The 26,267-nt window shown below is 41.2% G+C and overlaps 1 protein-coding gene across 3 annotated transcripts in view; it reads left to right on the top strand.

Moving 5' to 3' along the window:
• Positions 1-16,677, top strand: part of LOC128582128 (zinc finger protein 136) — a 29,888-nt gene extending 13,211 nt beyond the window's left edge. For 2 of the 3 annotated variants that reach the window (XM_053585715.1, XM_053585716.1), the window contains 3 exons: positions 11,983-12,109; positions 12,317-12,377; positions 13,687-16,677. In XM_053585715.1, coding sequence (XP_053441690.1) covers positions 11,983-12,109; positions 12,317-12,377; positions 13,687-15,091 — 1,593 coding nt within the window. In that variant the 3' untranslated portion in view covers positions 15,092-16,677. The remainder of the gene's footprint in view (positions 1-11,982; positions 12,110-12,316; positions 12,378-13,686) is intronic. The other variant, XM_053585717.1, reaches the window with a different exon arrangement.
• The last annotated feature ends 9,590 nt before the right edge of the window (positions 16,678-26,267 follow it).

Here is a 26,267-nt window from a genome sequence, read left to right on the forward strand (position 1 = left end):
GATCCTTTCACCTCAACCTCCTGAGTAAGCTAGGATACAGGCACATGCTACCAATGCCTGACTGATCTATTTCTCCCTCCCTCCCTCCCTCCATCCTTCCTCTTCGTCCCTTTTTCTGTCCCTCCTTCCCTGCCTATCTTCTTTTTTTTTTTTTTTTTAATAGAAATGAGGTCTTACTGTGTTGTCCATTATAATCATGAACTCCTGGCCTCAGGCAATCCTCCCATCTTGGCCTCCTAAAGTGTTGGGATTATAGATGTGAGCCACTGGTGCACCCACCACAGCCAAAATGAATTTTAGAATCAACATTTCAATTTTAACAATTTGGTCACCTGGAATTCTGGTAAGGATTGCATTGAATATGCAGATTATTTGGGGAAGTGTTGCCATCTTTATTAAGCCTATGATCCATGAAGATGAGTTGATTTTCCATCTATTTAGATTTTCAGCTTTCAGCTCCTCAGTAAGGTTTATATTTAAGAGTATAAATTTTGAACTCCCTTTTAAAAATGTGTTCCTATGTATTTTATTCTTTTGGGTGCTATTATAAATCTCTTTGTTTTCTTAATTATATTTTGAAATATTTTAAGTGTATATATATATATATATACAATTAATTCATATCATTTAATTTTGTGTCTGCAGTCTTTTTTTTTTTGAGACAGTCTCACTCTGTCACCTGGGGTAGAGTGCCATGGTGTCATCATAGCTCACAGCAACCTCAAACTCTTGGGCTCAAGCAATCCTCTTGTTTTAGCCTCCTGAGAGCTAAGAAGTAGCTGGAACTACAGGCACCTGCCACAATGCCCAGCTAATTTTTTCTATTTTAGTAGAGATGGGGTCTTTCTCTTGCTCAGCTGGTGTGGAACTCCTGAGCTCAGTCAATCCACCCACCTCTGCCTCCCAGCACGCGAGGATTATAGGTGTGAGGGATCTCGCCTAGCTTTGTGCCTCCAATCTTGATGAATTTTCTCCATACAGTGTCATACGATTTGTAACTAGAGAAAATTTTCCTTCTTCCTATACAATCTGAATGCCTTTTTCCCCAGCCCAATTGACCTTTCTGGAACATTCAGTACCATGTTGAATAACAGTAGCAGGAGTGGACATCCTTGTCTTGGTTCTAATCTTATGGGGAAAGCATCCTATCACCCTTAAGTATAACATTAGCTGTGAATTTTTCTTTTTCTTTTTTTTTTTTGCAGTTTTTGGCCGGGGCTGAGTTTAAAGCCCCTTCCAGTATATGGGGCTGGCGCCCTACTCCTTTGAGCCACAGGGCCACCCTAGCTGTGAGTTTTTCATAGATAACCTTTGTCAGCCTGAGAAAGGTCCCTTCTTTTAGTAGTTAGTTGCATGTTTTCTTTTCTTTCTTTCTTTTTTTTTTTGAGACAGAGTTTCATTATGTCACCTTCAGGAGAGTGCGTCACAGCTCATAGTAACCTCCAACTCTTGGGCTTAAGCGATTCTCTTGCCTTAGCCTCCTAAGTAGCTGGGACTACAGGTGCTGGCCACAATACCCAACTATTTTTTGGTGGTAGTTGTCATTGTTGTTTGGCAGACCCGGGCTCGAACTGGCCAGCCCCAGTGTATGTGGCCAGCGCCTTAGCCGCTGAGCTACAGGTGCCGAGCCTAGTTGCACGTTTTCATCAGGAAATAGTGTTGGATCAAATCATGTGCCTTTTCTGTGTCTATGGAGACAATCCTCTGATTTTTGTTTTTACTCTATTGATGTGGTGATTACAACCCTGGAATAAAATCTACGTGATCATGATGTATAATTCTTTCATATGTCTCTGATTTTCATTTTATAGCACTTCATAGAGGATTTTTCAGTCCCTATTTACAATATATTTGTGGGTTTTTGTTTTGTTTTTGTGTGGTTTTTGTTTGATAGTCAGTGTAGTACTGGCCTTGTAGAATGAGCTGGGAAGTACTGATTCCTCTCTGTCTTTTGGACGTTTGTGAAAGAATTTGTATTAATTCGTTAATGTTTAATGGAATTCTGTAGTGAAGCTGTCTGCCCTCTGCTTTTGTTTTTATTAGACTTTATATTTTAGAGTAGTTTTAGGTTCACAACAAAATGGAACACAGAGTACAGAGTTCCCATATACCTCCTGTTCCCCCACATGCATAACCTTCCCAGCTGTCATTTTGCACTGAAGTTGTACAGTTGTTACAATCAATGCATCTACTTTGAGACAGCAGTTTATCTTCAAAAGTGTAGCTTACATAGAATTTGTTCTTGCAGGTGTACATTCTGTTGGCCTTGACAAATGTATAAGTTTTCCACTAGCATGATGTCATACAGGTTAGTTTGACTGCCCTGTAAATCCTCTGTCCTTTGCCTCTTCATCCTCACTCTTCCCACCCCGACAATCACTGATCTTTCTCCTGTCTCATGGTTTTGTCTTTTCCATGAGAAAAGTGTCATATAGTTGGAATCATACAGTATTAGAGTTTTCATTCTCTTCTTTTATTCAGTAACACACATTTAAGGTTTGTCACTGTCTTTATAACCCATTTCTTTTTTTTTTTTTTTTATTTTGGCCGGGGCTAGGTTTGAACCCGCCACCTCCGGCATATGGGACCGGTGCCCTACTCCTTGAGCCACAGGCACCGCCTATAACCCATTTCTTATTAGTGCCGCATTAATATTCTTTTGTCTGGAGATAGCCATTTATTTATCCACTTATTTAATGTAGAGCATCTTAGTTGCTTCCATGTTTTGAAAAGTATGAATAATACTGCTCTAAACATAAGTGTTTTTTGCTTGGACTTACTCATTTGGATAAACCCACTTTGGTTTGGGGGCCAGGAGACGCCCCTCTGCCACATGGGATGGGTTGAGAAGAATTCACTCTGAAAATCAAGTGGATGTTAGCCTCAAATGAAGTTTGTGTAAAACCCGTGTGTGTGATCCTATGATTTAATAAGTATTAATCGCCTTATGTGCAATAGGCCTTTTAGTAGGTATTAAAAATCTGGAATGTTTCTATATTATTTTTTGCCTGATTGCTGGGATAGTACATCCATTAGCATGTTGACCAGATATTCTTATCTTGGAGGCTAATCTTAGGGGATTCAGTCTCAACATCAAGTATGAAGTTATACTGGTTTTTCACAGATGCCTTACATCAGGTTAAGGAAATTCTCTTCCATTCCTAGCTTGTTGAGTGTTTTCCTGGTGAAAAGGGTATTGAAAGGATATGAACTTTGTCTAATGCTTTTTCTGCATTTCCTGGGATGATACTGTGGTTTTGAACATTAATTCTATTAATGTGGTATATTACTTTGATTTTCATGTGCGAAACAGTGTTGCTTCCTGTATGCAATCACTCTTAATCATGGGGTATAGGTATTTTTACATGCCTCTGGATTCAGTTTGCTAGTATGTTGCTGAATCTCTTTGCATTGGTATTCATGTAGTGTATTATAGTATAGTCTAGCATTATCTTTTATAGTACATGGGTAATTACGAAAGTTTAGAGATGTACAAAAAATCAAGAAACAAAATCAGCCCAGATGGAAATGAACAAAGTCCTCCCAACAATACCAATAAGCCAAGAAGTTGAAACTTGCACAGGTGAATCATAAAGGATGCTGTTGACTATGTTTCTTGGAAGCAAAATAATAGACCATAATACAGTCTGTCTCAAAACTTTCCTAGTGACCCACATACATTGTGTTTGTATATATGTATAAGCATGTACTAATATATAGTATGTATTACATGGTGTAATTCTTATGTATAAATAGTAAAATAGTATACATTATATATAAGCTATATATTCTATAATTAGCATATATAAATGTTACTACACTACACAGTCATCCCTTAGCACCCATGGGAGATTGGTTTCAGAATGTGGTGTGGATACCGAAATCTGAATGCTCAAGTCCCTTATGTAAAATGACATAATGTTTGTACGTAACCTGTACACAACCTCTTTTATAATTTATATAATCTCTAAATTACTTACAATAAGGAACAGAACATCTTCCCTTTACCTGCTCCTCCCCCAACCCCTGCCACCTCTGGTAATTACTATTCTCTCTACTGCTATGAATTTAAATGCTTTAGGCTCAACATGCAAGTTAAGATCATGCAGTATTTGTCTTTCTGGGTCTGACACTTAACAATGTCCTCAAGGTTCATCCATGTTGTCACAAATGATAGAATTTTCTTCTTTTTTAAAGCCAAATAATAATCCATTGTGTATATATACCATATTTTTGTTATCCATTTATCTCTGAAGGTACCCTTAGGTTGATGGCATGTTTTGGCTATTACGAATAATGCTGCAGTGAACATAGGAGTGCAGATACCTCTTTGACATACTGATTTTATTCCTTCAGATATATACCCAGAAATTGGATTCCTAGATCATATTGTAGTTCTGCTTTTAGTTTTTTGAGGAACTTTCATACCATTTTTCTTAATGGCTAATTTATATTCTCACCAATAGTGTACAGCATTCCCGCCTCTCCACATCCTGGCCAACACTTTTATCATCTTTCATCTTTTTGATAATAGCTATTGTAACAGGTGTGAAGTGATAGCTCTTTATGATTCTAGTTTGCATTTTTTCTAATGATTAGTGATATAAACATTTTTCACGAACCTCTTGACTATTTGTATGTGTTCTTTCAGAAATGTTTGTTTAGGTCCCTGCCTATTTTTTAAAATTGGGTTATTTGCTTTCTTGCTGTTGAGTTGTTTGGTTCCTTATTAGGTATAGGGTTTGCAAATGTTTTCTCCCACTCTCTTTTTTCTCTTCACTCTGTTAATTGTTTCCTTTGATAATGCAGCTATTTAGCTTGACAGTTACAATGATGCTCTCAGAAACAACTATGTAGGAGTCCATTTGTCAACTGTTTTCTCTAGTGTCTGGTCTCACCCAGTATTTTTGTGTGAGAATAAGCACCTACATCATATCAGAAAGATTGTGGGTGTTTCTTATTCGCAACTAAATGTAATCCCTCAGTTTATCTTGTTATATTTGATTGTATGGGTTTGAAAATAGTATGTATTGGGCAGTGCCTGTGGCTCAAGGAGTAGGGCGCCGGTCCCATATGCCCGAGGTGACGGGTTCAAACCTAGCCCCTGCCAAAAACCACAAAAAAGAAAATAGTATGTATTATTTCTTCAGGCAAAATTTCTGGACACATTTCTTAGAAATAGTTTACTAATTGATTTTAAACAACATGTGTATTAGTATATTTTAATGTCCTTTTCATTTACTGAGAAGATATACTTAAAATATTCCAGTGCAATCACGGAGCAGGTAAACTTTATAACCAAAATTGCATTTTGCTGAGTTGCTTACTCGGTATTAGTATGTGCATACAACTTCAGGTGTTTTTTTCCCTCATAAAAATTTCAGTTTAACAATTCTTACTATCCACATTGTATAGACAAGCAAGAGGTGCAGAGAGGCTTCATGACGTGCCCAGAGTTCCCAACAGTTTGGCTTCAACTGCTGCACCAAGGGTTCTCATGTAGTGGTCTGGGGGAACTCCGGGGGGCTCTCATAACCCTAGTGCATGGTCCACAAGGTCAAAACCATGTTCATGATAATACTAAGAACGTGTTTGCCTTTTTGCTGTCATTCTCTTACCAGACAGAGATTGGTGGAGTTTTCCAGAAGCTACATGTTTGTGATAGCAAAACAAGAAGCTGGGAAAATCCAGGTGTCTATCCGAGATTGGCAAAAATGTGAAACAAAGGCCACTTTTTTCATTATTTTCTAATTTTGAAAATGTTTTTATAGGAAGATTTTATGCGAAGATGTGATGTGTTTATTGTTTTTCAAATAAATCACTATATAAATAATTTTAAAAATTTCAGTTTTCATGTTCAAGAAGTCAGAATTTTTATTACAACAATAATTTCTCATTCACTTATAATATCAGATGTTAAGTCATGCTTTTGGCCCTTTTGCCAAAGACCACCAGGATTACATCTGTTGTTGCAGGGTTTAAAATATTATATTAATAGGCTAGGCACAGTGGCTTGAGGCTCTGTCTCAATCCTAGCACTCTGGGAAGCCGAGACAGGAAGATCCCTTCAGCTCAGGAGTTTGAGACCAGCCTGAGTGAGAACAAGACCCCATCTCTACTGAAAATAGAAAACTTAGGTGAGCATTGTAGCATGCACCTGTAGTCCAGGCTACTTAGACAGGAGGATCCTGTAAACCCAGGAATTTGAGGTTGTTCTGAGCTAAACTGGCACCACAGCACTTTAGGCTCGGCAACAGAGTGAGATTCTGCCTCAAAAAAAAAAATTATAGTGATAAATATGACATCAAACCACATAAGTGACTGTGTGATGTATCAGTAAGAGGGTGCTCAAAAGAGTTTCCTGTAGGAGTTGTGCTTGTTCTAGGTGTATTGATTGCTGTTTGAGGAAGTGAGATGCTTCTCTGTGTTGGATACCACAAGGAGGTGAAATTATTTCCATCCTTGGTAATTGTAACTTCTTTCCTAGGAGGTAAAAAGAATGGAATGAATGGTGTTAAACCTAATTCATAAGACACACCAGTCACATTAGTGAAAAGAGGAGAATTTTGGTCATTTTTACGATTTGGAATTTTTTTTTTTTTTTTAAGCGACTGGGTCTTGGCTGGGCGAGGTGGCTCACACCTGTAATCCTAGCACTCTGGGAGGCTGTCACAGGTGGATTGCCTGAACTCAGGAGTTCAAGTTCAGCCTGAGCAAGAGTGAGACCCCATATGTACTAAAAATAGAATAACTAGCTGAGCATAGTGACACAGGCCTGTAGTCCTAGCTACTCAGGAGGCTGAGGCAAGAGTATCACTTGAGCCCAAGAGTTTGAGGTTGCTGTGAGCTCTGATGCCAAGGCACTCTACCCAGGGCAACAGAGTGAGAGTGAGAGTGAGACTCTGTCTCAAAAATAACTAATAACATAAATAAAATGGGCTTGGCGCTTGTGGCTCAAGCAGCTAAGGCACCAGCCACATACACCTGAGCTGGCGGGTTCGAATCCAGCCCAGGCCCACCAAACAACAATGACGGCGGCAACCAAAAAATAGCCAGGCATTGTGGCGGGCGGCGGGAGCCTGTAGTCCCAGCTACTGGTCTAGAGAAGTGAAAAAATTTTATAGCTCACTATAGCCTCAAACTCCTGGGCTCAAGTGGTCCTCCTGCTTCAGCCTCCCAATTAACTGGGACTACAGGTGTGGGCTGCTATGCCCAGCTAATTTTCTTTTTCTTGTAGAGATAGAGTCTCACTATTCCCCAGGCTGGTCTTAAATTCTTGGCACCAAAACAATCCTCCTGCTTCTGCCTCAACATGCCGTTCTGGAATGTATTATTTTACTAATTTTAGAGACACGCCCTTGTTCTTGTTTTGATCTTTCATGGTCACTGAGGCACATTCTCTGGTGTTGGAAGTGTATGACCTAGTTCTGTTCAATAGCATAAGATCTGCCTTGAGGGAAGCATGAAGGCAGCTCTAGTTCTCTAGACCAGATTTTACTTTTCTTATTATCTACATAGTGAAATATTTCCTAGGATGTATTGGGCACTGTTGCCCATAAATATCTCAGTTGACGTGTGTAAATTCCTTTCTTCTTGATAATTTTTTAATCTTATGCTTTAGGAGTCAAGTGAGGCGAATACCTTTAGGAAAATACTCAGAATACAAACCTCATAAAGTACAGAGCTTGCAGTGAGCTATGATGATGCCACTGTACTCCAGCCTGGGTGAGAGTGAGACACTGTCTCTTAATAAAAAAAAAAAAAAATGGAAGTAACAATAAATGATTTCAGCAAAGTAGCAGGATACAAAAGTAACATGAAGGGCGGCACCTATGGCTCAGTGGGTGGGACACTGGCCCCATATTCCGAGGGTGGCAGGTTCAAATCGACACCTGTGGCTCAAGCGGCTAAGGTGCCAGCCACATACACCTGAGCTGGCGGGTTCAAATCCAGCCTGGGCCCTCCAAACAACAATGATGGCTGCAACCAAAAAAATAGCTGGGCATTGTGGCAGGTGCCTATAGTCCCAGCTACTTGGGAGGTGGAAGCAGGAGAATCGCTTGAGCCCAGGAGTTGGAGGTTGCTGTGAGCTGTGATTTCACAGCACTCTACCTAGGGTGACAGCTTGAGGCTCTGTCTCAAAAAAAAAACAAAAAAACAGAATTTCATTTAATCAAGGAGGAGAAAGATTTATACATTTAAAATTACACAATATTGCTAAAAATAATTTAAGAAGGCATCCATGTATCTGGAATGGAAGAGTTAGTGTAGTTAAATTATAGATAATATCCAAAGGAATGTAGAGATTCACTGCAGTGCTAATCAAAACCCAATAATGTTTTTACAGAAATAAAAATAGAAATATCCATCTTAAAATTCACAAGGCATCTATAGAGACTCTGAATAGACAAAACAGTCTTGAAAAACAAGAACAAATTTGGTGGACGCATACTTCCTAATTTCAAAACTTACTGCAAAGCTATAGTAATAAAGTTTGGTACTGGCATAAAGACAGACACAGACAAATGGAACAAGGCAGTGGGCACAGAAATATACTTTTGAAGGTAAGAGTTAAATAATTTTTGTTAAGGTACCAGTACCACTGGATAAGAAGAAGGACAGTGTTTTAAAAAAATAGTGCTGGGAAGACTAGACATCCACATGCAACAGAATGAAGTTGTACTTTACCTGACACCATATGCAAAAACTAACTCAAAATGGATCAAAAACTTAAGTATAAGTCCTAAATCTACAAAACTTTTAGGTGAAAGCATAGGGGGAAAGCTTCATGATACTAGATTTGGCAACGATTTCCTAGATATTACACCAAAGGCATGAGCAATAAAAAACAAATAAAGTGAGGCCAGGCGCAGTGGCCCACCCCTGTAATCCTAGTGCTCAGGGAGGCCGAGGCAGGTGGATTGCTTGAGCTCATGGTTCAAGACTACCCTGAGCAAGAGGGAGACCCAGTCTTTAAAAATAGTTGGGCGTTATGACGGGTACCTATAGTCCCAGCTACTTGGGAGGCTGAGGCAAGAGAATCCCTTGAGCTGCTGTGAGCTGTGACATCACAGAACTCTACTGAGGATGACAAAGTGAGACTCTCTCTCAAAAATAAATAAATTGGACTACAGAGAAATTCAAAACTTTTGACATCAAAACAAAGAATCAACAGAGTAAGAGGGCAATGCGTAGATTAAGAGAAATTGTCTCCAAATCATATATCTGATAACAGATTAATATGCACAACATTTAGAGAATTTTTAAAACTCAAGAAAAAACAAACCACCCATTAGACACTGAATATTTATGTCAGCCCCAAATTTATTTGTTTTAACCTAATTCACTAATGTGACAGTTTTATGTAATCGGAAATAGCATCCTGGGAACCTCATTAGGATTAGATTATGAGAATGGAGCCTCAATAATGGAATTGGTTTCCTACAGTTGTCACCAGGCTTGCTTTTGCTACCTGCCTTGTGAGAACACTTCAAGACAGATGTCTGTGAACCAGGAAACAGGCACTCATCAGACTTTCAATCGCAGACTTCTTAGCATCTAGACCTGTGAGAAAGAAATGTTTAAGCCACCAAGTTTATGATATTTTTGTTGTAGCATCCTGAAATAAGACAAAAATTGACACCCAGAAGCAGTAGCACTTGCAGAACTTACGATGGAGTAAAGGAGGAAGGAAAACAAGGATGATTCCTGTTGTCCAGATCCCCTGCACACTGTCCCTTCCTTGCTTGAAGAAGGAAAGCTTAGGGGAGATGTTTGGAGGGGACCTTAAGGATTGAATTGTGGAAAAAGGCCTGCCCCTTCCTAGTGCTGTGTTTTAGAAAGAGCCTTGTTCCCCCAGCCACATGTCCTAACTCTCTTCATACCTCAGTAGGCAGAGCCTGGAGCTGCATCTCAACAGGGAGCTGGGGCAGGTCAAGCAATCAGGCACACCTAGGGGCCAGGTCCTGTGATGCTCAACCTCATGGGGCAGAGTCCTCAATCAGTGTGTATGGGTCATGCATGGGAGAGGGGTGAGTCTGCTTGGCTCCAGGTCTGTTAAAAGTTAGAGCTTACTGCAGCCTCAAAGTCCTGCGTTCAAGTAATCTTCCTGCCTCAGCCTCCCAAGCAGCTGGAATTACAGACATGTGCTACCACACTTGCCTAAGTTTTTCTATTTTTAGTAGAGATGGGGTCTGGCTGTTACTCAGACTAGTCTGGAACTTTTATCCTAAAGCTAGCTATTCTTGGCTTCCCAGAGTGCTAGGATTACAGGTGTGAGCCACTGCTCCTGGCTGATTTGTTAATGGAAAAAAAAAAAAAAACAACTGTCTAGAGCAAATAACCTAATTCTAAGCAGAATATGAGTGATAGAAACCCAAGAGTTTTTTTTTTTTGTAGAGACGGAGTCTTACTTTATCACCCTCAGTAGAATGCCGTGACATCACACAGCTCACAGCAACCTCCAGCTCCTGGGCTTAGGCTATTCTCTTGCCTCAGCCTCACGAGTAGCTGGTACTATAGGCGCCCACCACACGCCTGGCTATTTTTTGTTGCAGTTTGGCTGGGGCCGGGTTTGAACCCGCCAGCCTTGGTATATGGGGTTGGTACCCTACCCACTGAGCCACAGGCGCCGCCCTTTTTTTTTTGTTTTTTGAGACAGAGCCTCAAGCTGTCCCTTGGGTAGAGTGCCGTGGCATCAAAGCTCACAGCAACCTCCAACTCCTGGGCTTTAGCAATTCTCTTGCCTCAGCCTCCTAAGTACCTGGGACTATAGGCACCTCCACAATGCCTGGCTATTTTTTGGTTATAGTTGTCATTGTTTGGCAGGCCCAGGCTGGATTTGAACCTTCCAGCTCTGGTGTATGTGGTTGGCACCTTAGCTGCTTGAGCCACAGGTGCCGAGCCACAAACCCAAGAAATCATGAGTAAGGGGTCCCCATGTGGTGAAATTACAGTTTAGTTTGACACTTTTCAGGGAGACAGAAAGTGCAGCTTGAAAATGTTCTGTTAGAGGGCGGCGCCTGTGGCTCAGTGAGTAGGGCACGGGCCCCATATGCCGAGGGTGGCGGGTTCAAACCTCAGCCCCGGCCAAACTGCAACAAAAAAATAGCCAGGCGTTGTGGCGGGCGCCTGTAGTCCCAGCTACTCCGGAGGCTGAGGCAAGAGAATCGCTTAAGCCCAGGAGTTGGAGGTTGCTGTGAGCCGTGTGACGCCACGGCACTCTATCCGAGGGCAGTACAGTGAGACTCTGTCTCTACAAAAAAAAAAAAAAAGAAAATGTTCTGTTAGTGTGATCACAAAAGATGGGCTTAATTTCTCAAGTAACTAGTTCTGACAACACATGAAATATCTTCTACCAGAGAAGCTCATTAGCAATTCCGTACCTAAGGTGCTTTTTCTTTTTTGGGGGGAGGTCATCATATAGGTATCCTGTGTTGTGCAAGTAACAAAATCCCAAACTCTGAGAAGGAAAACAGGAGGTCAGAAATTATATTTTTTTCATAAACTGTTTAGGATCACCATACCACTCTTATCGTATAGATCAGTGGAGTTCCTTCCCAATTCCTAGACACTGGCAATGGATGAACAATGCCAGGAGAGTTTTTTAAGAATACAGTCTTAGAACTGCTCATGTAAACTCTCCTTTGCCCATTAAATGGTACAACTTTGTTGTGACAGTTGCTAGAAGTCCACCATACAAACAGACATTTGGTGTGATCCAGGTAGCACATATCAGTCCCTGGAACCACCAATGAAAGGGACGTTTAGATGATGATATTGCTTCACTCCAGAGTTCAATTCTAGTATCATAGTTGATGTGTGGGAGGAGGTGCATGTGAACAGAGTAAGATTCTGATGACCAAGTCATGGAAGGAATGTTGGAGACCACAGCATCATGTGAACTTTTTATGAGTTGAGTATAGAGCCACATTGCTGTCATTCTCACCCATTCTTCTCGACACATATGTGGGATATTTTCAGGACTCAGTGGCCTTTGAGGATGTAGCTGTGAGCTTCACGCAGGAAGAGTGGGCTTTGCTAGATCCTTCCCAGAAAAATCTCTACAGAGATGTCATGCGGGAAACCATCAGGAACCTGGCCTCTATAGGTAAGGATTATATTCTTTCTTCACTTAGTGAATTAGGGAACCAATGTTTTTTGTGTATTGACACTGGTCCATGATTGGAAACATGGTGAGAGAATACTTTGGGAAATAAACCATTCATAGTCACAGTGTGCCATAACCTAGAATCTACTGTTTTTTTCTGTAATTTTGTACTAAGTCATAATGATTTTTGTGGGTCTGTGTTTTTAGGAAAGAAACGGAAATACCAGAATATTGAAGATCACTACAAACACCAAGGGAGAAATCTAAGGTAATTTTCTCTCACACAGAAAGAAAATTCACTTGGGTGTTATTCACATGGTGTAAGCATGTTGGGAAAGTTTAAAAATAGATAAACAAAAGAAATAAATCTAGCCTCAACTATACTTTTTCTAGGAAAATTTTCTCTAAAACATATGCTTATTTTTTAATTAATTATTATTATTTTTTGAGACAGAGTCTAACTCTGTCGTGCTGAGTAGAGTGCCATGGCATCATAACTCACAGCAACCTCAAACTCTTAGGCCTAAGCAATCCGCTTGCCTCGGCCTCTTGAGTAGCTGAGACTACAGACACCCACCACACACCTGGCTAGGTTTAGTATTTTTAGTAGAGATGGGGTCTTGTTTAGGCTGATCTCAAACTCCTGGATTCAAGCAGTCCACCCACGTCAGCCTCCCAGAGTGCTAGGATTACAGGTTTGAGCCACTGCCTACAGCCACTGTCTGACATTTCTCTCATGATTAGACTAGGTGCTGTGAGTTTGGGGAGAGAATTCTACCTGAAACTTGTGCTTAAATGTAAACAGATATTTAGCATTTGCAAAAAAAGTTCACTTAGAATTAAGAAACTATATATAAACACCACTCTTTATGTAATAGTTGTGGTTGAGCCCTTCTAGAAAATTCACTTAAGAGTATAAAATTAGCATGTGATGAATTTTAATAATAGGCAAACAAAACAGGTAAGTGTAGCTTCAAATTTTTTTTTGCTAGGAAAATTTTTTCCCCAAACATGCTTAAATGTAAATAGATGTTCAGTGTTTGTAAAAAAACGTTTACTTGGAAACAAAACTAAGTAACTCTGTATATGAACACTGTCTAACAGCTGTGGAGTCCTCTTACAAAGCACTGAATCCATTCATGTTCAAACAAGTCAGACATGCTTTCAAGTCTACTCTTCTTTTTTTTCTTTTTTGGAGACAGAGTCTCACTCTGAGCCCTGGGTTGAGTGCCGTGGGTTCATAGCTCACAGCAACCTCAAACTCTTTGGCTCAAGCGATCCCCTTGTCTCAGCCTTCCTGGTAGCTGGGACTACAGGTGCCCGCCACAATGCCTGGCTAGTTTTTCTGTTTTTAGTAGAGATGGGTTCTGCCTCTTGCTCAGGCTGGTCTTGAACTCCTGAGCTCAGGTGATCCACTTGCCTCAGCCTCCCAGAGTGCTAGGATTATAGGCATGAGCCACCTTGCCCAGCCCCAGTCTATACTTTCCATGATAGTGTTAAAAATATAGGTCTCAAAGCTGTTAATATAAAACCATTAATAAACAAATCTTTAGTAATGTGCTTCTCATTTTTTACAGAAGTCATATGGTTGAGAGACTCTGTCAAAGTAAAGAAAGTAGTCGGTGTAGAGGAATTTTTAGCCAGATTCCAAATCATAATCTGAGCAAGAAAACTCCTGGAGTAAAACCACGTGAAAACAAAATGTGTGGAGAAGTCGGCATGGGTCCTTCATCTCTAAATAGGCACATCAGAGATAACAATGAACATGAACCAAACGAATATCAGGAATATGGAGAGAAGCCACGTACACATAACCAGTGTTGGAAAACCTTCAGTCCTCACCACTCCTTTCGAACACATGAAATTGTTCATACTGGAGAGAAACTCTATGATTGTAAAGAATGTGGAAAAACCTTCTTTTCTCTCAAAAGAATTAGAAGACACATGATAACACATAGTGGATATGTACCATATAAATGTAAAGTGTGTGGGAAAGCCTTTGATTATCCTAGTAGATTTCGGACACATGAAAGAAGTCATACTGGAGAGAAGCCCTACGAATGTAAGGAGTGTGGGAAAGCCTTCACTTGTATCACAAGTGTTCGAAGACACATGGTAAAGCACACTGGAGATGGACCTTATAAATGTAAGGTATGTGGGAAACCTTTTCATTCCTTGAGTTCATTTCAAGTACATGAAAGAACCCACACTGGAGAGAAACCCTATAAATGTAAGCAGTGTAGTAAAGCTTTTGTTTCTTCCCCATCTTTACGCATACATGAAAGAACTCACACTGGAGAGAAACCTTATGAATGTAAGCAGTGTGGGAAAGCCTTCAGTTACCTCCCCTCCCTTCGATTACATGAAAGGATTCACACTGGAGAGAAACCCTTTGCATGCAAACAATGTGGTAAAGCCTTTAGATCTATCAGTACCTTTCGAATCCATGAAAGGACTCACACTGGAGAAAAACCCTATGAATGTAAGGAATGTGGGGAAGCCTTCAGTTGCATCCCAAGTTTTCGAAGACACATGATAAAACACACTGGAGATGGACCTTATAAATGTAAGGTATGTGGGAAACCGTTTCATTCTCTGAGTCCATTCCGAATACATGAAAGAAGTCACACTGGAGAGAAACCCTATGAATGTAAACATTGTGGTAAAGCTTTTGTTTCATCCACCTCTATTCGAATACATGAAAGAATTCACACTGGAGAGAAACCCTATCAATGTAAGCAGTGTGGAAAAGCCTTCAGTTATCTTAACTCCTTTCGAACACATGAAATGATTCACACTGGTGAGAAACCCTTTGAATGTAAACAATGTGGTAAAGCCTTTAGATCTTCTAGTTCCTTTCGAATGCATGAAAGGACTCACACTAGACAGAAACCCTATGAGTGTAAGGAATGTGGAAAAGGCTACTTTTGCCATGCAAGCTTTCAAAGACACATGATAGCACACTGGAGGTGGACTTTATAAATGTATGAGGGAAAGCCTGTGAAGCTCCAAATTCATTGCAATACTGTACGTGAAACTATTCACACTAAAGAGAAGCCTTTTGAATGTAAGCAGTGTGGGAAAGCATTAAATCTGTCAGTGCCTTTTTAATACACAGAAGAAGCCATTTAAATGTAATTAATGTGGGAAAGCTTTCAGTTATCATTCCTTTTGATTACGTGAGAGGACTTACTGGAGATAAGTGGGAAATCTTTTTACTTGTTTCTTTTCAAATACAAGAAAGAAATCAACTGGACAAAAAAAACCTATGAACATTAGGACTATGGGAAAGTATTATTGCAGTTAATAATAATTAATAATGTCTCTTCAAAGACATAAAGAGCTCACACTGAGAAAGAAACCCTGAGGGTAAAACATAAGGTAAAGTCTTCACTAGCCTCACTTACTATCTAATATGTGAAAGAACTCACACTAGAGAGAAACCCTACAAATATAAGGAACGTGGTAAAACCTTCAGTTCTTCTAGTTTTTTTCAGGTACATGAAAGAACTCATATGGAGAAAAAACAAATACTTTCGAAAGGAACTCCTATTTGAGAACAGTCCTATGCAAAGAATGTGGGAAAGATTTCATTACCACACAGTCTTTCTATCACATGTAAGACTGCATAGTGGAGAGAGTAAATGTAGTGTGGGAAAGTCTTTAGTCATTTTAGCTCAATTTGAAGCCATGAAAAAACACACAGATGAGAATAAGCTCTTGAATATAAGCAATGTCCCAAAGTCTATAGTGAGCCCACATGCTTACAACAATATTTAAGAATGCACACTGGATCAGAATCCTGTAAATGTGAAAAACGAAGGGTTTCAATTTTAACAAATACTTGCAATGTTATTTGAAAATGCCTAAGGTCGCAAAATCTTATAAATAATTTGAAAAGGCTCGTGCATACCAATTCATTTATAGTGCTCCAGAAAATATGCAGCCTCAAAGAAATGTAGAAGTAATAGATGGTGTTCATTAGTGGCTCATACTTAAAATAGTTATGGACTATGGAGGTATTTCTTACTCTCACAAGGAACTATTGAGTTGATGTAATTCTGTAAGTAATCTTAAAGCATTGTGCATGAATTAATTGGAAGTGTTATTTTAAGTCAGCTAATACAATGTTTGTCTTTCCATTTTAAAGTATGTTTAATCATGTATAAATTTAAATGTCCAGGTATGCTGAATTTTTCTATATTTAATTGTTTTGTGATTTAGGGCCATGGAAAAATAAGTCTTTGTTAATAAATGTCTGTATATACCCACTGGGCTCCTTTACCAAGTTTGTGATTTTCTTTCCTATTATATACATATATTCCATCATTTTTATGAGAACAACTACTTTTTTTTTGGCATGAAGAAGTTAATTCCATTTTCCTTCTTATATATAAGAGCTGGTTTCTGTTTGTAAGTATGTAACGTTTATCATAGACTATATCTCATGAAAAGTAATTATTTTCATCTATTACCTTTTACTATTTGTATTTTATTCTGGCTGTTATTTGTATTAAATATTAAGTTGGGGATAAAGAGAGAATTGTGATAGAACAATAAATTCTAGAATGGGAGAGGCAACTCATGGATTGTGTTATGGGTGATGGGTGATGTTGGGAACGGGACTTTTCAGAATTTTTTTTTTTTATGGTTCTATATTAAACTGCATCAATAACCTACCCTCCAGGAACATTGGAAGGCAGAAGTGAGGAAAGTATTAGTCATATTTTGGAGGCATCATGTGGGCAGACAGATTCATATGGGCTGTGCAGATGCCTTCTTTTAGCTCATTGTCCTGTTTCTTTGTCCTGCCACCCAAGAATAGGCAAACCACTGTCAACTACTTCACTTCCATGTTCTAAGAGGTATAGGTTTCCATAGATGTCTTTACAAGCTCCATATGAAAGATCCAACTGCAATCCGGAGTTTTTTGAAAGCCAGAATGGGTCCAAGTAATCAATTCACATTGTTATGGTTGGTAATATTCTGATGATCTGACATGGCTCTTCTCATAGTTATATTCTTACAAAGTCCAGTTTGTATATAAACACATTTGTTCATATGAATAATGACTGATAATGATTCAGGATGAGAGCTATAATGGTGCCATAAAAAAAAAAAAAAAAAAAAAACAGCTAAGTGGAGCTTGTGCCTCTGAGGCACTATGCAGTGATTGGTTTCATCCAGTCCTTTCATGTAAGAACAAGCATCTTATTCATCTCAGGAAAATTGCGATGTTTTCCTGTTACTCAAAGCTAATATAATCTCTTAGTTTATTGTGAATTATATTTGATTATATGTGATTAATAACAATATGGGTATCTTCCTCAAGCAAAAGTTCTCTACATGTTAGGAACAGTAATAGTGTTAGCTGGGTGTTGTGGTGGGCGCCTGTAGTCCCAGCTACTTGGGAGGCTGAGGCAAGAGAATCACCTAAGCCCAAGAGCTGGAGGTTGCTGTGAGCTGTGATGCCGTGGCGCTCTACCCAGGGCAACAAAGTGAGACTCTGTCTCTAAAAAAAAAAAAAAGAAAGAAATAGTAGCAGTGTTAAGACAACTTGCATACTATCAAATGAGTTTTTTTATTTAGTGAGATAATGTATTAAAATATCCCCTTGCAATCATGTATCAGATAAACGTAATTTTTTATATATATCTCAAGATCATTAAGATAAACTTATAATTTTGCTAAGTTATTAGTTTGATATTGTGAGTCAAAGTTACCATGTTCATACAACTTCAGGCCTTTTTTCTCATATAAATTTTACTTTTCATGCTTATTTTGGTAGAATTTTTATGGAAATAATTTCTCATTTATTCATAATACAATCATTAAATCATGTTGTCATGAGTGACTTCTTAACAAAGACCACTAGGAACATACCTATTTTCAAACAGATTGTAATAAATTATAGTAATAAATATAACCACAAATTATTTACTGTGAGATATATCAGTAAGACCATATTCAAAAGAATTTCTCACAAAGTTTGTCCTTGTTTTAGGCTAATTGATTTCTATTTAAGGAGGCAAGATGTTTCACTATATTGGATGTAGTGAAGGGATCTGTGGAGAAAGGAAAGGTTTGGGCCATATTTATGATTTAGAGTGTGTTTATCTTTGATGGTGTTTACAGACAGGGTTACAGAATGCCCTTGTTTTTGTCTCCGTCCACCGTGGTTACTGAGTCACTGATGTTGGAGACAAGTGTCACATGTCTCTTCAACAGCATAAGACTTGACCTTGACGTGAATGGGAGGCCAGCTCCCAGGCTTCTGGACCCGTTTTTGCCTTTACTATATAATATGTAAATTAGGCAAATACGTTTACATAAATTGTCATTAGACAAATTTAAGAAGGGACAAAGAGTATCACTGTTTCACTTAAGCCTTTTTTTTTTTTTTTGACTTGGATGTCAACATCCTTCAAATGCCAGAGTTGTAGACTCTGAACATACAGAATTCAGCACAAATAACCCACACGTGGAGGACTCTAGAAATAGACATGAAATAAATTGTTATAATCCTAGTGTTTATATTTTTGAGAAAAGAGAGGTTGTGAACAACTTTGTTCTATAACATGGATGTAAGGGCTTTGAAGCGGCGTAAATGACGTGAGATGGTGTGTGTGTGTCTGTCTGCTCTCGGGGGGCGAGGGGTAGGGGTCAGGGAGGGAGGATGGCATTGTGATCTTTTCTGTTTCCACATCCAACACATCTTTGACACTCTCAGGACTGTTTAAGTGTGGATGTGGACAATGGGAACAGTATAGACAGTTGTCCATTCTGATTCCTCATAAAGACAGAGGAGTGGGTCATTTTTATCTATGCACTGGTTAATACTTACAGTTCATAAGATGTTATTCTGAGTTTGGACATGGGATTCTGGGACTTGACATTACTCATTACTTTAGTCCTTTGTTGCTTGTGGCATTTCTGGAAGGGGATATAGTTATCCCCACAGCATAGACCATCATGGGTTTTCGTGAGTGCTGTCTGTGCAAGTCCACTGTGATTTCCTGCTTGAAACAACATGTTTAGAACAAAATTATATGCATCATCTATGTCTTCTTGTCTGAAGAATACCTGAGGTGAGCTGCCAAGGTTATCATTATGAATATCCTCACTATTAGAGGAAATAGGAATGTACAGACAGAGGGTGTCAAAAATTATACACATTTTAAGAAAGGAAAAATTGCACTAAAATTGTAATACACAAGATATACTGACAGAAAAGATGAATACAAGTCACATTTGCACACCTCTTATAATTGTGGAAGTCAAACGCAACTTGAGTATTACAATTTTGATACAGTTTTTTCCTTTCTTAAAATGTATATACATTTTTTGGGTACCCTCCATATTTGATACACCCAAAGTGTGACATTTTTATTGTCTTCTTACTAGAGGAGTAGCTGGAAACATTGTGTTTTATTAATAACAACCCATCAAGCCCCAGAGTTTGTCTTGCTATTCACAGGCATCATTTTTTTAATGCTTAGACTTTAGAACATGTTGGGGAAGCAAGTAACAAATTCAGTAAAGTGAGGAGAGAAAGGCCATGTGCAGAAGTTATTTTTATATCTGTACACTGACACAGAACAATCCAATTACTTCATAGATGGTGTCACGTAAGCACCTGGCCAGAAAGGCCTGTTGAAACTCCCCAGAGTATGGCAGGGCAGAGTAGCAATAGATGAAGGATTGTTCATGGAGATTACATATCCACGTGAGTGAAGGGTGGAGTCACTTCTGTCAGATTGGGTCAGGGAAGAGATGCCAGCGATAGATGTTCCTGATACAACCAGTCCCTCATCCTCCCTTAAAGGCCAATTCTATGGTTATAGTATTGCCCAAAGAGCACAAACACCCCCATCACCATGGCACTATATGTGATTTTCCAAAGGATGCCTGTGTTGTGTTGGGCTGGCCAGCAAAGGGTAAGGGAAAAATACAGAGTAAGCCAGGTGAACAGGACACAGCCGAGAACCTGGCTATCATTCTTGACTATGGGGATTCCTTGATGTTTCACAAAGAACTCCCCCTAAGGCCACCAATCTATGAAGTGATATTAGGGAATTATTAGGTGTGAATATGACATTCTGGTTATATATGAAGGCGCAGTGGCTCACATCTGTAATCCTAACACTCTGGGAAGCTGAAGCAGGAAGATTACTTAGAGCTCAGAAGTTCAAGACCAGCCCGAGTAAGAGTCCCTGCCTCTACTTAAAAATAGAAAAAATTAGCCAGGCAGGGAGGTGAGTGCCTGTAGTCCCAGTTTCCCAGGAGGCTGAGGCAGGAGGATTACTTGAACCCAGGAGTTTGAGGTTGCTGTGAGCTGAGATGACACCATGGCTCTCTAACCAGGGCAACAGAATCAGACTCTGTCAAAAAAAATTTATTTTTGAGGTATGAAAACTGCCTTTATTTTTTATATGCATGCATTGTATTTGCAGTTTTTCACAAAGCAGGGTCAAAAAAGGAAGGAGAAATCCTACTTAGGAGAAGTGAACTTAAGTTGAAATTATGATTTTCATTTATTTATTTATGGAGCCAGGTGCTTGCTTTGTTGTCTGGGCTAGCGTGCAGTGGCATGATCCTAGCTCACTGCAACTTCAAACTCTTGGATTCAAGCAATCCTCCTGCCTCAGCTTCCCACATAGTTGAGACTATATGCTCTTGCCACTATACCCAACTAATTTTTCTATTCTTAGTAGAGACAAAGTCCCACTCTTGCTTAGGCTCCTCTTGAACTCCTGACCTCACGTGATCCTCCCACTTCGACTTCCCAAAGTACTAGGATTATGGGTGCAAGCCATGTGCCCAGCCGAAATTACTATTTTTCTTCTCTCTCTCTCTCTTTTTTTTTTTTGAGACAGACTCTCACTATGTTGCCCTCAGTAGAGTGCTGTGTTGTCACAGCTCACAGCAACCTCAAACGCTTGGGCTTAAGCGATTCTCTTGCCTCAGCCTCCCAGGTAGCTGGGACTACAGGCGCCTGCCACAATGCCTGGCTATTTTTTTGTTGCAGTTGTTTAGCTGGCCTGGGCCAAGTTCGAACCCCCAACCTTCGGTGTATATGGCTGACGCCATAGCCATTATTTCTTTTTAAGGAAAAATTTGTAATTCCCTCCTGCATCACCATATTAACACCCAGTTCATTGAAATACCAGGACTATAAAGAATGTAGTATGTAGTAATTTCTTTTTTTTCTTTTTCTTTTTAGAAACATAGTCTCACTTTATCACCCTTGGTAGAGTACTGTAGCATCACAGCTCACAGCAACCTCCAACTCCTGGGTTTAAGTGACCCTCTTGCCTCAGCCTCCCGAGTAGCTGGGACTACAGGTATCCGTCAGAATGTCCGGCTATTTTTTTGTTGCAGTTTGGCCATGGCTGGGTTTGAACCTGCCACCCTCAGTATATGGGGCTGGCGCCTTACCCACTGAGCCACAGGCACTGCCCCCCTTTTTATTTTTTTGAGACACAGTGTCAATGTATCACCCTGAGAAGAGTGCTGTGGGATCACAGCTCACAGCAACCTCCAACTCTTGGGCTTAAGCGATTCTCATGCCTCAGCCTCCCAAGCAGCTGGGACTAAATGCTCCCACCACAACGCCAGGCTATTTTTTTGTTGTAATTGCTGTTGTTTGGCAGGCCTGGGCTGGGTTTGAACCCGCTACCTCTGGTGTATGTGGCTGGCTCCTAGCCGCTGAGCTACAGGCACCAAGCCAAGGAATGTATTAATTTCAAGTGTTATTTCCCCTCATTTACTGTCTCCCTGAGTTTCTGTAGGCTTTTTGAGTATTTTACATACTATGCATATAAGACCATGATTAAAAGTAATATGCAAGATCTGGCTGGTCATGGTGGCTTACATCTATAATCCTAGCACTTTAGGAGGCTGAGGCAGGAGAACCACTTGAGCTCAGGAGTTTGAAATTGAAGTGAGCTATAATGATGCTACTATACTCCAGGCTAGCCCAGGCAACAGAGACCCTGTCCCCCCAAATAATAATAATACACAAAGGCTGTGTACAAAAAAAGCATTTGATCACCACAGTAAAAGTTAAATTTAATTCTCAAGAACCACTGTAAGAAACAGCCAATCCTTGGCTTGGAACCTGTGGCTCAAGTGGCTAAGGCGCCAGCCGCATACACTTGAGCTGGTGGGTTCAAATCCAGCCCAGGTCCACCAAACAACAATGATGGCTGCAACCAAAAAATAGGCGGGCGTTGTGGTGGGCACCTGCAGTCCCAGCTACTCGGAAGGCAGAGGCAAGAGAATCGCTTAAGCCCAGGAGTTTGAGGTTGCTGTGAGCTGTGACGCCAGGACACTCTACCCAGGGTGACAGCTTGAGGCTCTGTCTCAAAAAAAAAAAAAAAAAAGAAAGAAAATAGCAAAGAAACAGCCAATCCAGGTGTACAAAGGAAGGAGAACTATGGCAACTTAAGAGTAATTGAATGGCAATGAAGATTAAGTAATGCTCCCGCTGTGGAGCACTGTGTTGAATGAGAAACACAGCCCTCCTCGTAGGCCCTTGAGTAATGTACAACACTGCCTGAGTGGTAGTCTGGCCACGTGTTAGGCAGAGGGACACCTATTACAGAACTTACCATGGAGTGCAGGAAAGGGCAAATTCAAGGGTGATTCATGGTTTGGAGTCCTTGGGTGCTGCCTTTTAAGGGAGGAGGAAAGCTCAGGAGAAGTGAAGCGTTGTGTTCTGGGGTTCACCATAATGAGTTTGAGATATATGAGGGAGGTGTGGAGCAGGTCATTGGAAATGGGTGTCCAGAGCTTAGGGCAAAAAACATGGATGGATTTTCAGCTTGATTAGCATACTGGGGTTATTTGAAGCCTTGGGACCAGAGGAGGTCACCTGGTTTCAGGATGAAGGGGGAAGTGTAGCAGAAAGGGGCTCAGAAGACCAGCACTTGTCAACCTCTCAGGACAACAGGAAGTGCCTGTAAGAGCCAGTGAGGTAGGAGGAGAAAGGGGTGTGTGTCATGCCCTGGAAGTGATCAGCTGTGTCACATGTCCCAGAGTTTGAAGAAAATGATAGAAGAGAATTGATGATTGAGTTTGGCAAATGTTTGTTCACTGGGATCTTGATAAGAGCTATTTCATTAGAATGTTCAGGAAAATAAAGTGACGTACATTTCAAATAGATGGATGTCCAAAATTTCTCCTACAGGGCAGTAAGAACCTTGGGACTGCTACATGTAACCTTAGGAACTGCTCTTTTGGAGGGCCATTTCTCAGTGCTGGTACAAACGGGAATACACAGAAGATGGGATCATACTATACACATTGTCTTACAACTTGTTATTTCTATTTATTGGCTCAAACACATATACCTGACTCTTGGTTTTAGTGGCTACACAATTCATAGTGTGATCTTCCATAGTATATGCAACCATTATCTCTGATGGAGAATCTCAAGAACTTTCAATCAGTAAAAGTCATTGCACCTATATTCTTAAGCCTATCTTTATTGTGAACTGTTTCTTTTTTCTTTTTTTTTTTTTTTTTTTTTTTTTTTTGCAGTTTTTGGCTGGGGCCGGGTTTGAACCTGCCACCTCCAGTATATGGGGCAGGTGCACTACTCCTGTGAGCCACAGGGACCACCCCTTGTGAACAGTTTCAAAATATGACATTGCTTACTCAGTGAGTATTGTTTTTCATTTTCTTGTGATTGTCAAATTAATGCCCATGTCTACCTCTCTCCTTCCTTACTTTCTTTATTTCCTTCCTTCCTTGCCTTCCAGCTTTGTTGAGATATAATTGACAATGGCTCACTCTTATTTTATTTATTTATTATTTTATATTATTTATTTTTGAGAAATAGTCTCCCTTTGTCACCCTGGGTAGAGTGCCATGGTGTCCTTGTAACTCACAGCAACTGCAAACTCTTGGTCTCAAGCGATCCTCTTGCTTCAGCCTCCTGAGTAGCTGGAGGCCACCATTCCCAGATAATTTTTCTATTTTTAATAGAGATGGGGCCTTGCTCTTGCTCTGGCTGATCTCGAACTTCTGAGCTCAAGCAGTCCACCTGCCTCAGCCTCCCAGAGTGCTAGGATTACCACCCTGATCCAGGCCCAGCCCACTACTCTTATTTAAACTATGACATTTCATATTTTGACATAGGTTTACACCCATAAAACCATCACCACAGTCAAGAGAGTGAATGTACCCATCATTTCAAGGAAGTTCTCATGCCCCTCTGTGTTCCATTGCCCACTTCTAACCCCTGGCCAAAACTGATCTGTTTGGGATTCCTACAGCTTTGTATTTTTCAGAAAGTCATATAAACAGAATCATACCATATGAATGAAGCCTTTTGAATTTGGCTTTTATCACTTCCTATATCTGAATTTACTGTTGTGTCGTATTCAGGCCTGGACAGAATCTTTGACCCCCAGATAACTCCTCTGGGCCTAGGGTGACATCCTTATTACAGATCCATTCATGGTTCCTGTATCTTGGTGTTGGTCCATCAGATCCAATCCTCTAGTCTGGGACACCACTCTCAAATCCTGTAATCCCCACTGCAGGGCACTTGACACCACTGCAGACCTTCAAGGTCTTTTTCCATGTCTGGGAGCCACCCCAAGACCACAGGACCCATACTCCAAGCTTCCCCATGGTTTCATGAAAACTGACTAGCATTCCTTCGCCCCCTTCCACTCTCCGACTCCTACACGCTCTGTTCATCCGCTGTAGGTGGGGCCCAAGGCTGGTTAGCCACAGGATGGTCTCCTGCAGGCGGCCGTGGGGTAGACGGAGAACACGTCATGCAAGGTGCACGGGCGGGGGGAGGGTAGCGGGGGTGGGGGCCGGTAAAGCCCGGTCACCCTCTCCATCTTCTCCCCTTTATTGCCTCTTTCCTGTCTTCTCACCTCTGCCCTTCTCAACCCAAAGTCCCAAAGTCACGGAGATCTTAGGGTCTGGTCCGAGTTCTCCCCTGCTGAAACTGGTGCTCCGCACAATAGCAGCATCCTTGGACCCGGGCACATCTGGTGAGCACAAGCCCCGGGGGACCGCAGCTCCCGGCTCAGCCCCTAGAAAGGCAGGAGGGGCAAGGTCTTATGTGGAGTGAGTGGCCTGATCTAAGAACTGTGGGGTCCAGGTGCAAGTAAGGCAGAGGTCGCAGTGTGGGTTGTACCAGAAAAAGGAGGAGCTGAGCTGGACCCTGCAGGACAGAGCGCTAGAGGGGCGGGGCCAAGCCCAAGGGCAGATCTCAGAGGGGGCGAGGCGGGGTGGGGGCTAGCCAGGGAAGAAAGACAGAGGTGTTGCACCGGCTGGGGCCGCCAAATGATAGGGTTCCAGGCGGGCCAAACTGAGAAGGGCAGATGTTGGCGGAAAGGGCGGGACTGAGCGGGGTGGGTGGGGGACCAGTCCTCTCACCCTAGGCTCTACCATCCAGCAAATCGCTGAAACTTACCTAGATAATCTCCGGGCACACCTGGCGGAAGAGCGACAGGAGAAGGGATGAGAGTCACGGAGAGGTCGTGACTAGAGAAGATGAAGGTTCAGTGGAGGACTAGCTAGTGGCTTGGGAGAGGCCAGGAAATGAATTACAAGTCCTCAGGTGCCTGAGGGTCAAGGTCTGGCCAGGGAATAACAAGGAAATAGGAACCAGATCGAAGACAGGAATTAGGACAGGGAGGAGACAAGGACCCAGCAAGGACCCATGGGGGTCTGGACTGGACCCCATGCAAGTGTCCTAGGCTGGACCCCATGCAAAGACCTAGAAAATGGGACTGCCTGGATGGGGGCAGGGGGCTCACCTTAGAGGATTTGGTCTGAGGCTTTTAGTCCATTGCCTGTGGGCTGCACCTGATAAGACAGCAGAGACAGAAGGGAGGGTGCAGTAAGGGCATTGGGGTGGGAATGCTGTCCTCACAGACCAGCTGGGGCCACCTGAGTGAAGACAAAGATGAGTGCCTGGGGTTGGAGGATCTGAGTGGAAACTGGGTTAAGGCTGTGTGGGGTGACTGAGAGGGACCAAAAAAGGTCCAGTAGGAAGACTCTGGCTTGGATGAGGCTCTGCCTCCCTCACCCTGCATTCTATGCAGCTAGCCTCCAGCTGGCTGCCCTGCTGGGAGTGGTTAGCCAACACAGTCACCAGCATATCTGCAACTTCTCTGTGTGTGTCGGG

The sequence above is a fragment of the Nycticebus coucang genome, chromosome 3 (genome assembly GCF_027406575.1).
Source record: "Nycticebus coucang isolate mNycCou1 chromosome 3, mNycCou1.pri, whole genome shotgun sequence".
NCBI classification, from domain to species: domain Eukaryota; kingdom Metazoa; phylum Chordata; class Mammalia; order Primates; family Lorisidae; genus Nycticebus; species Nycticebus coucang.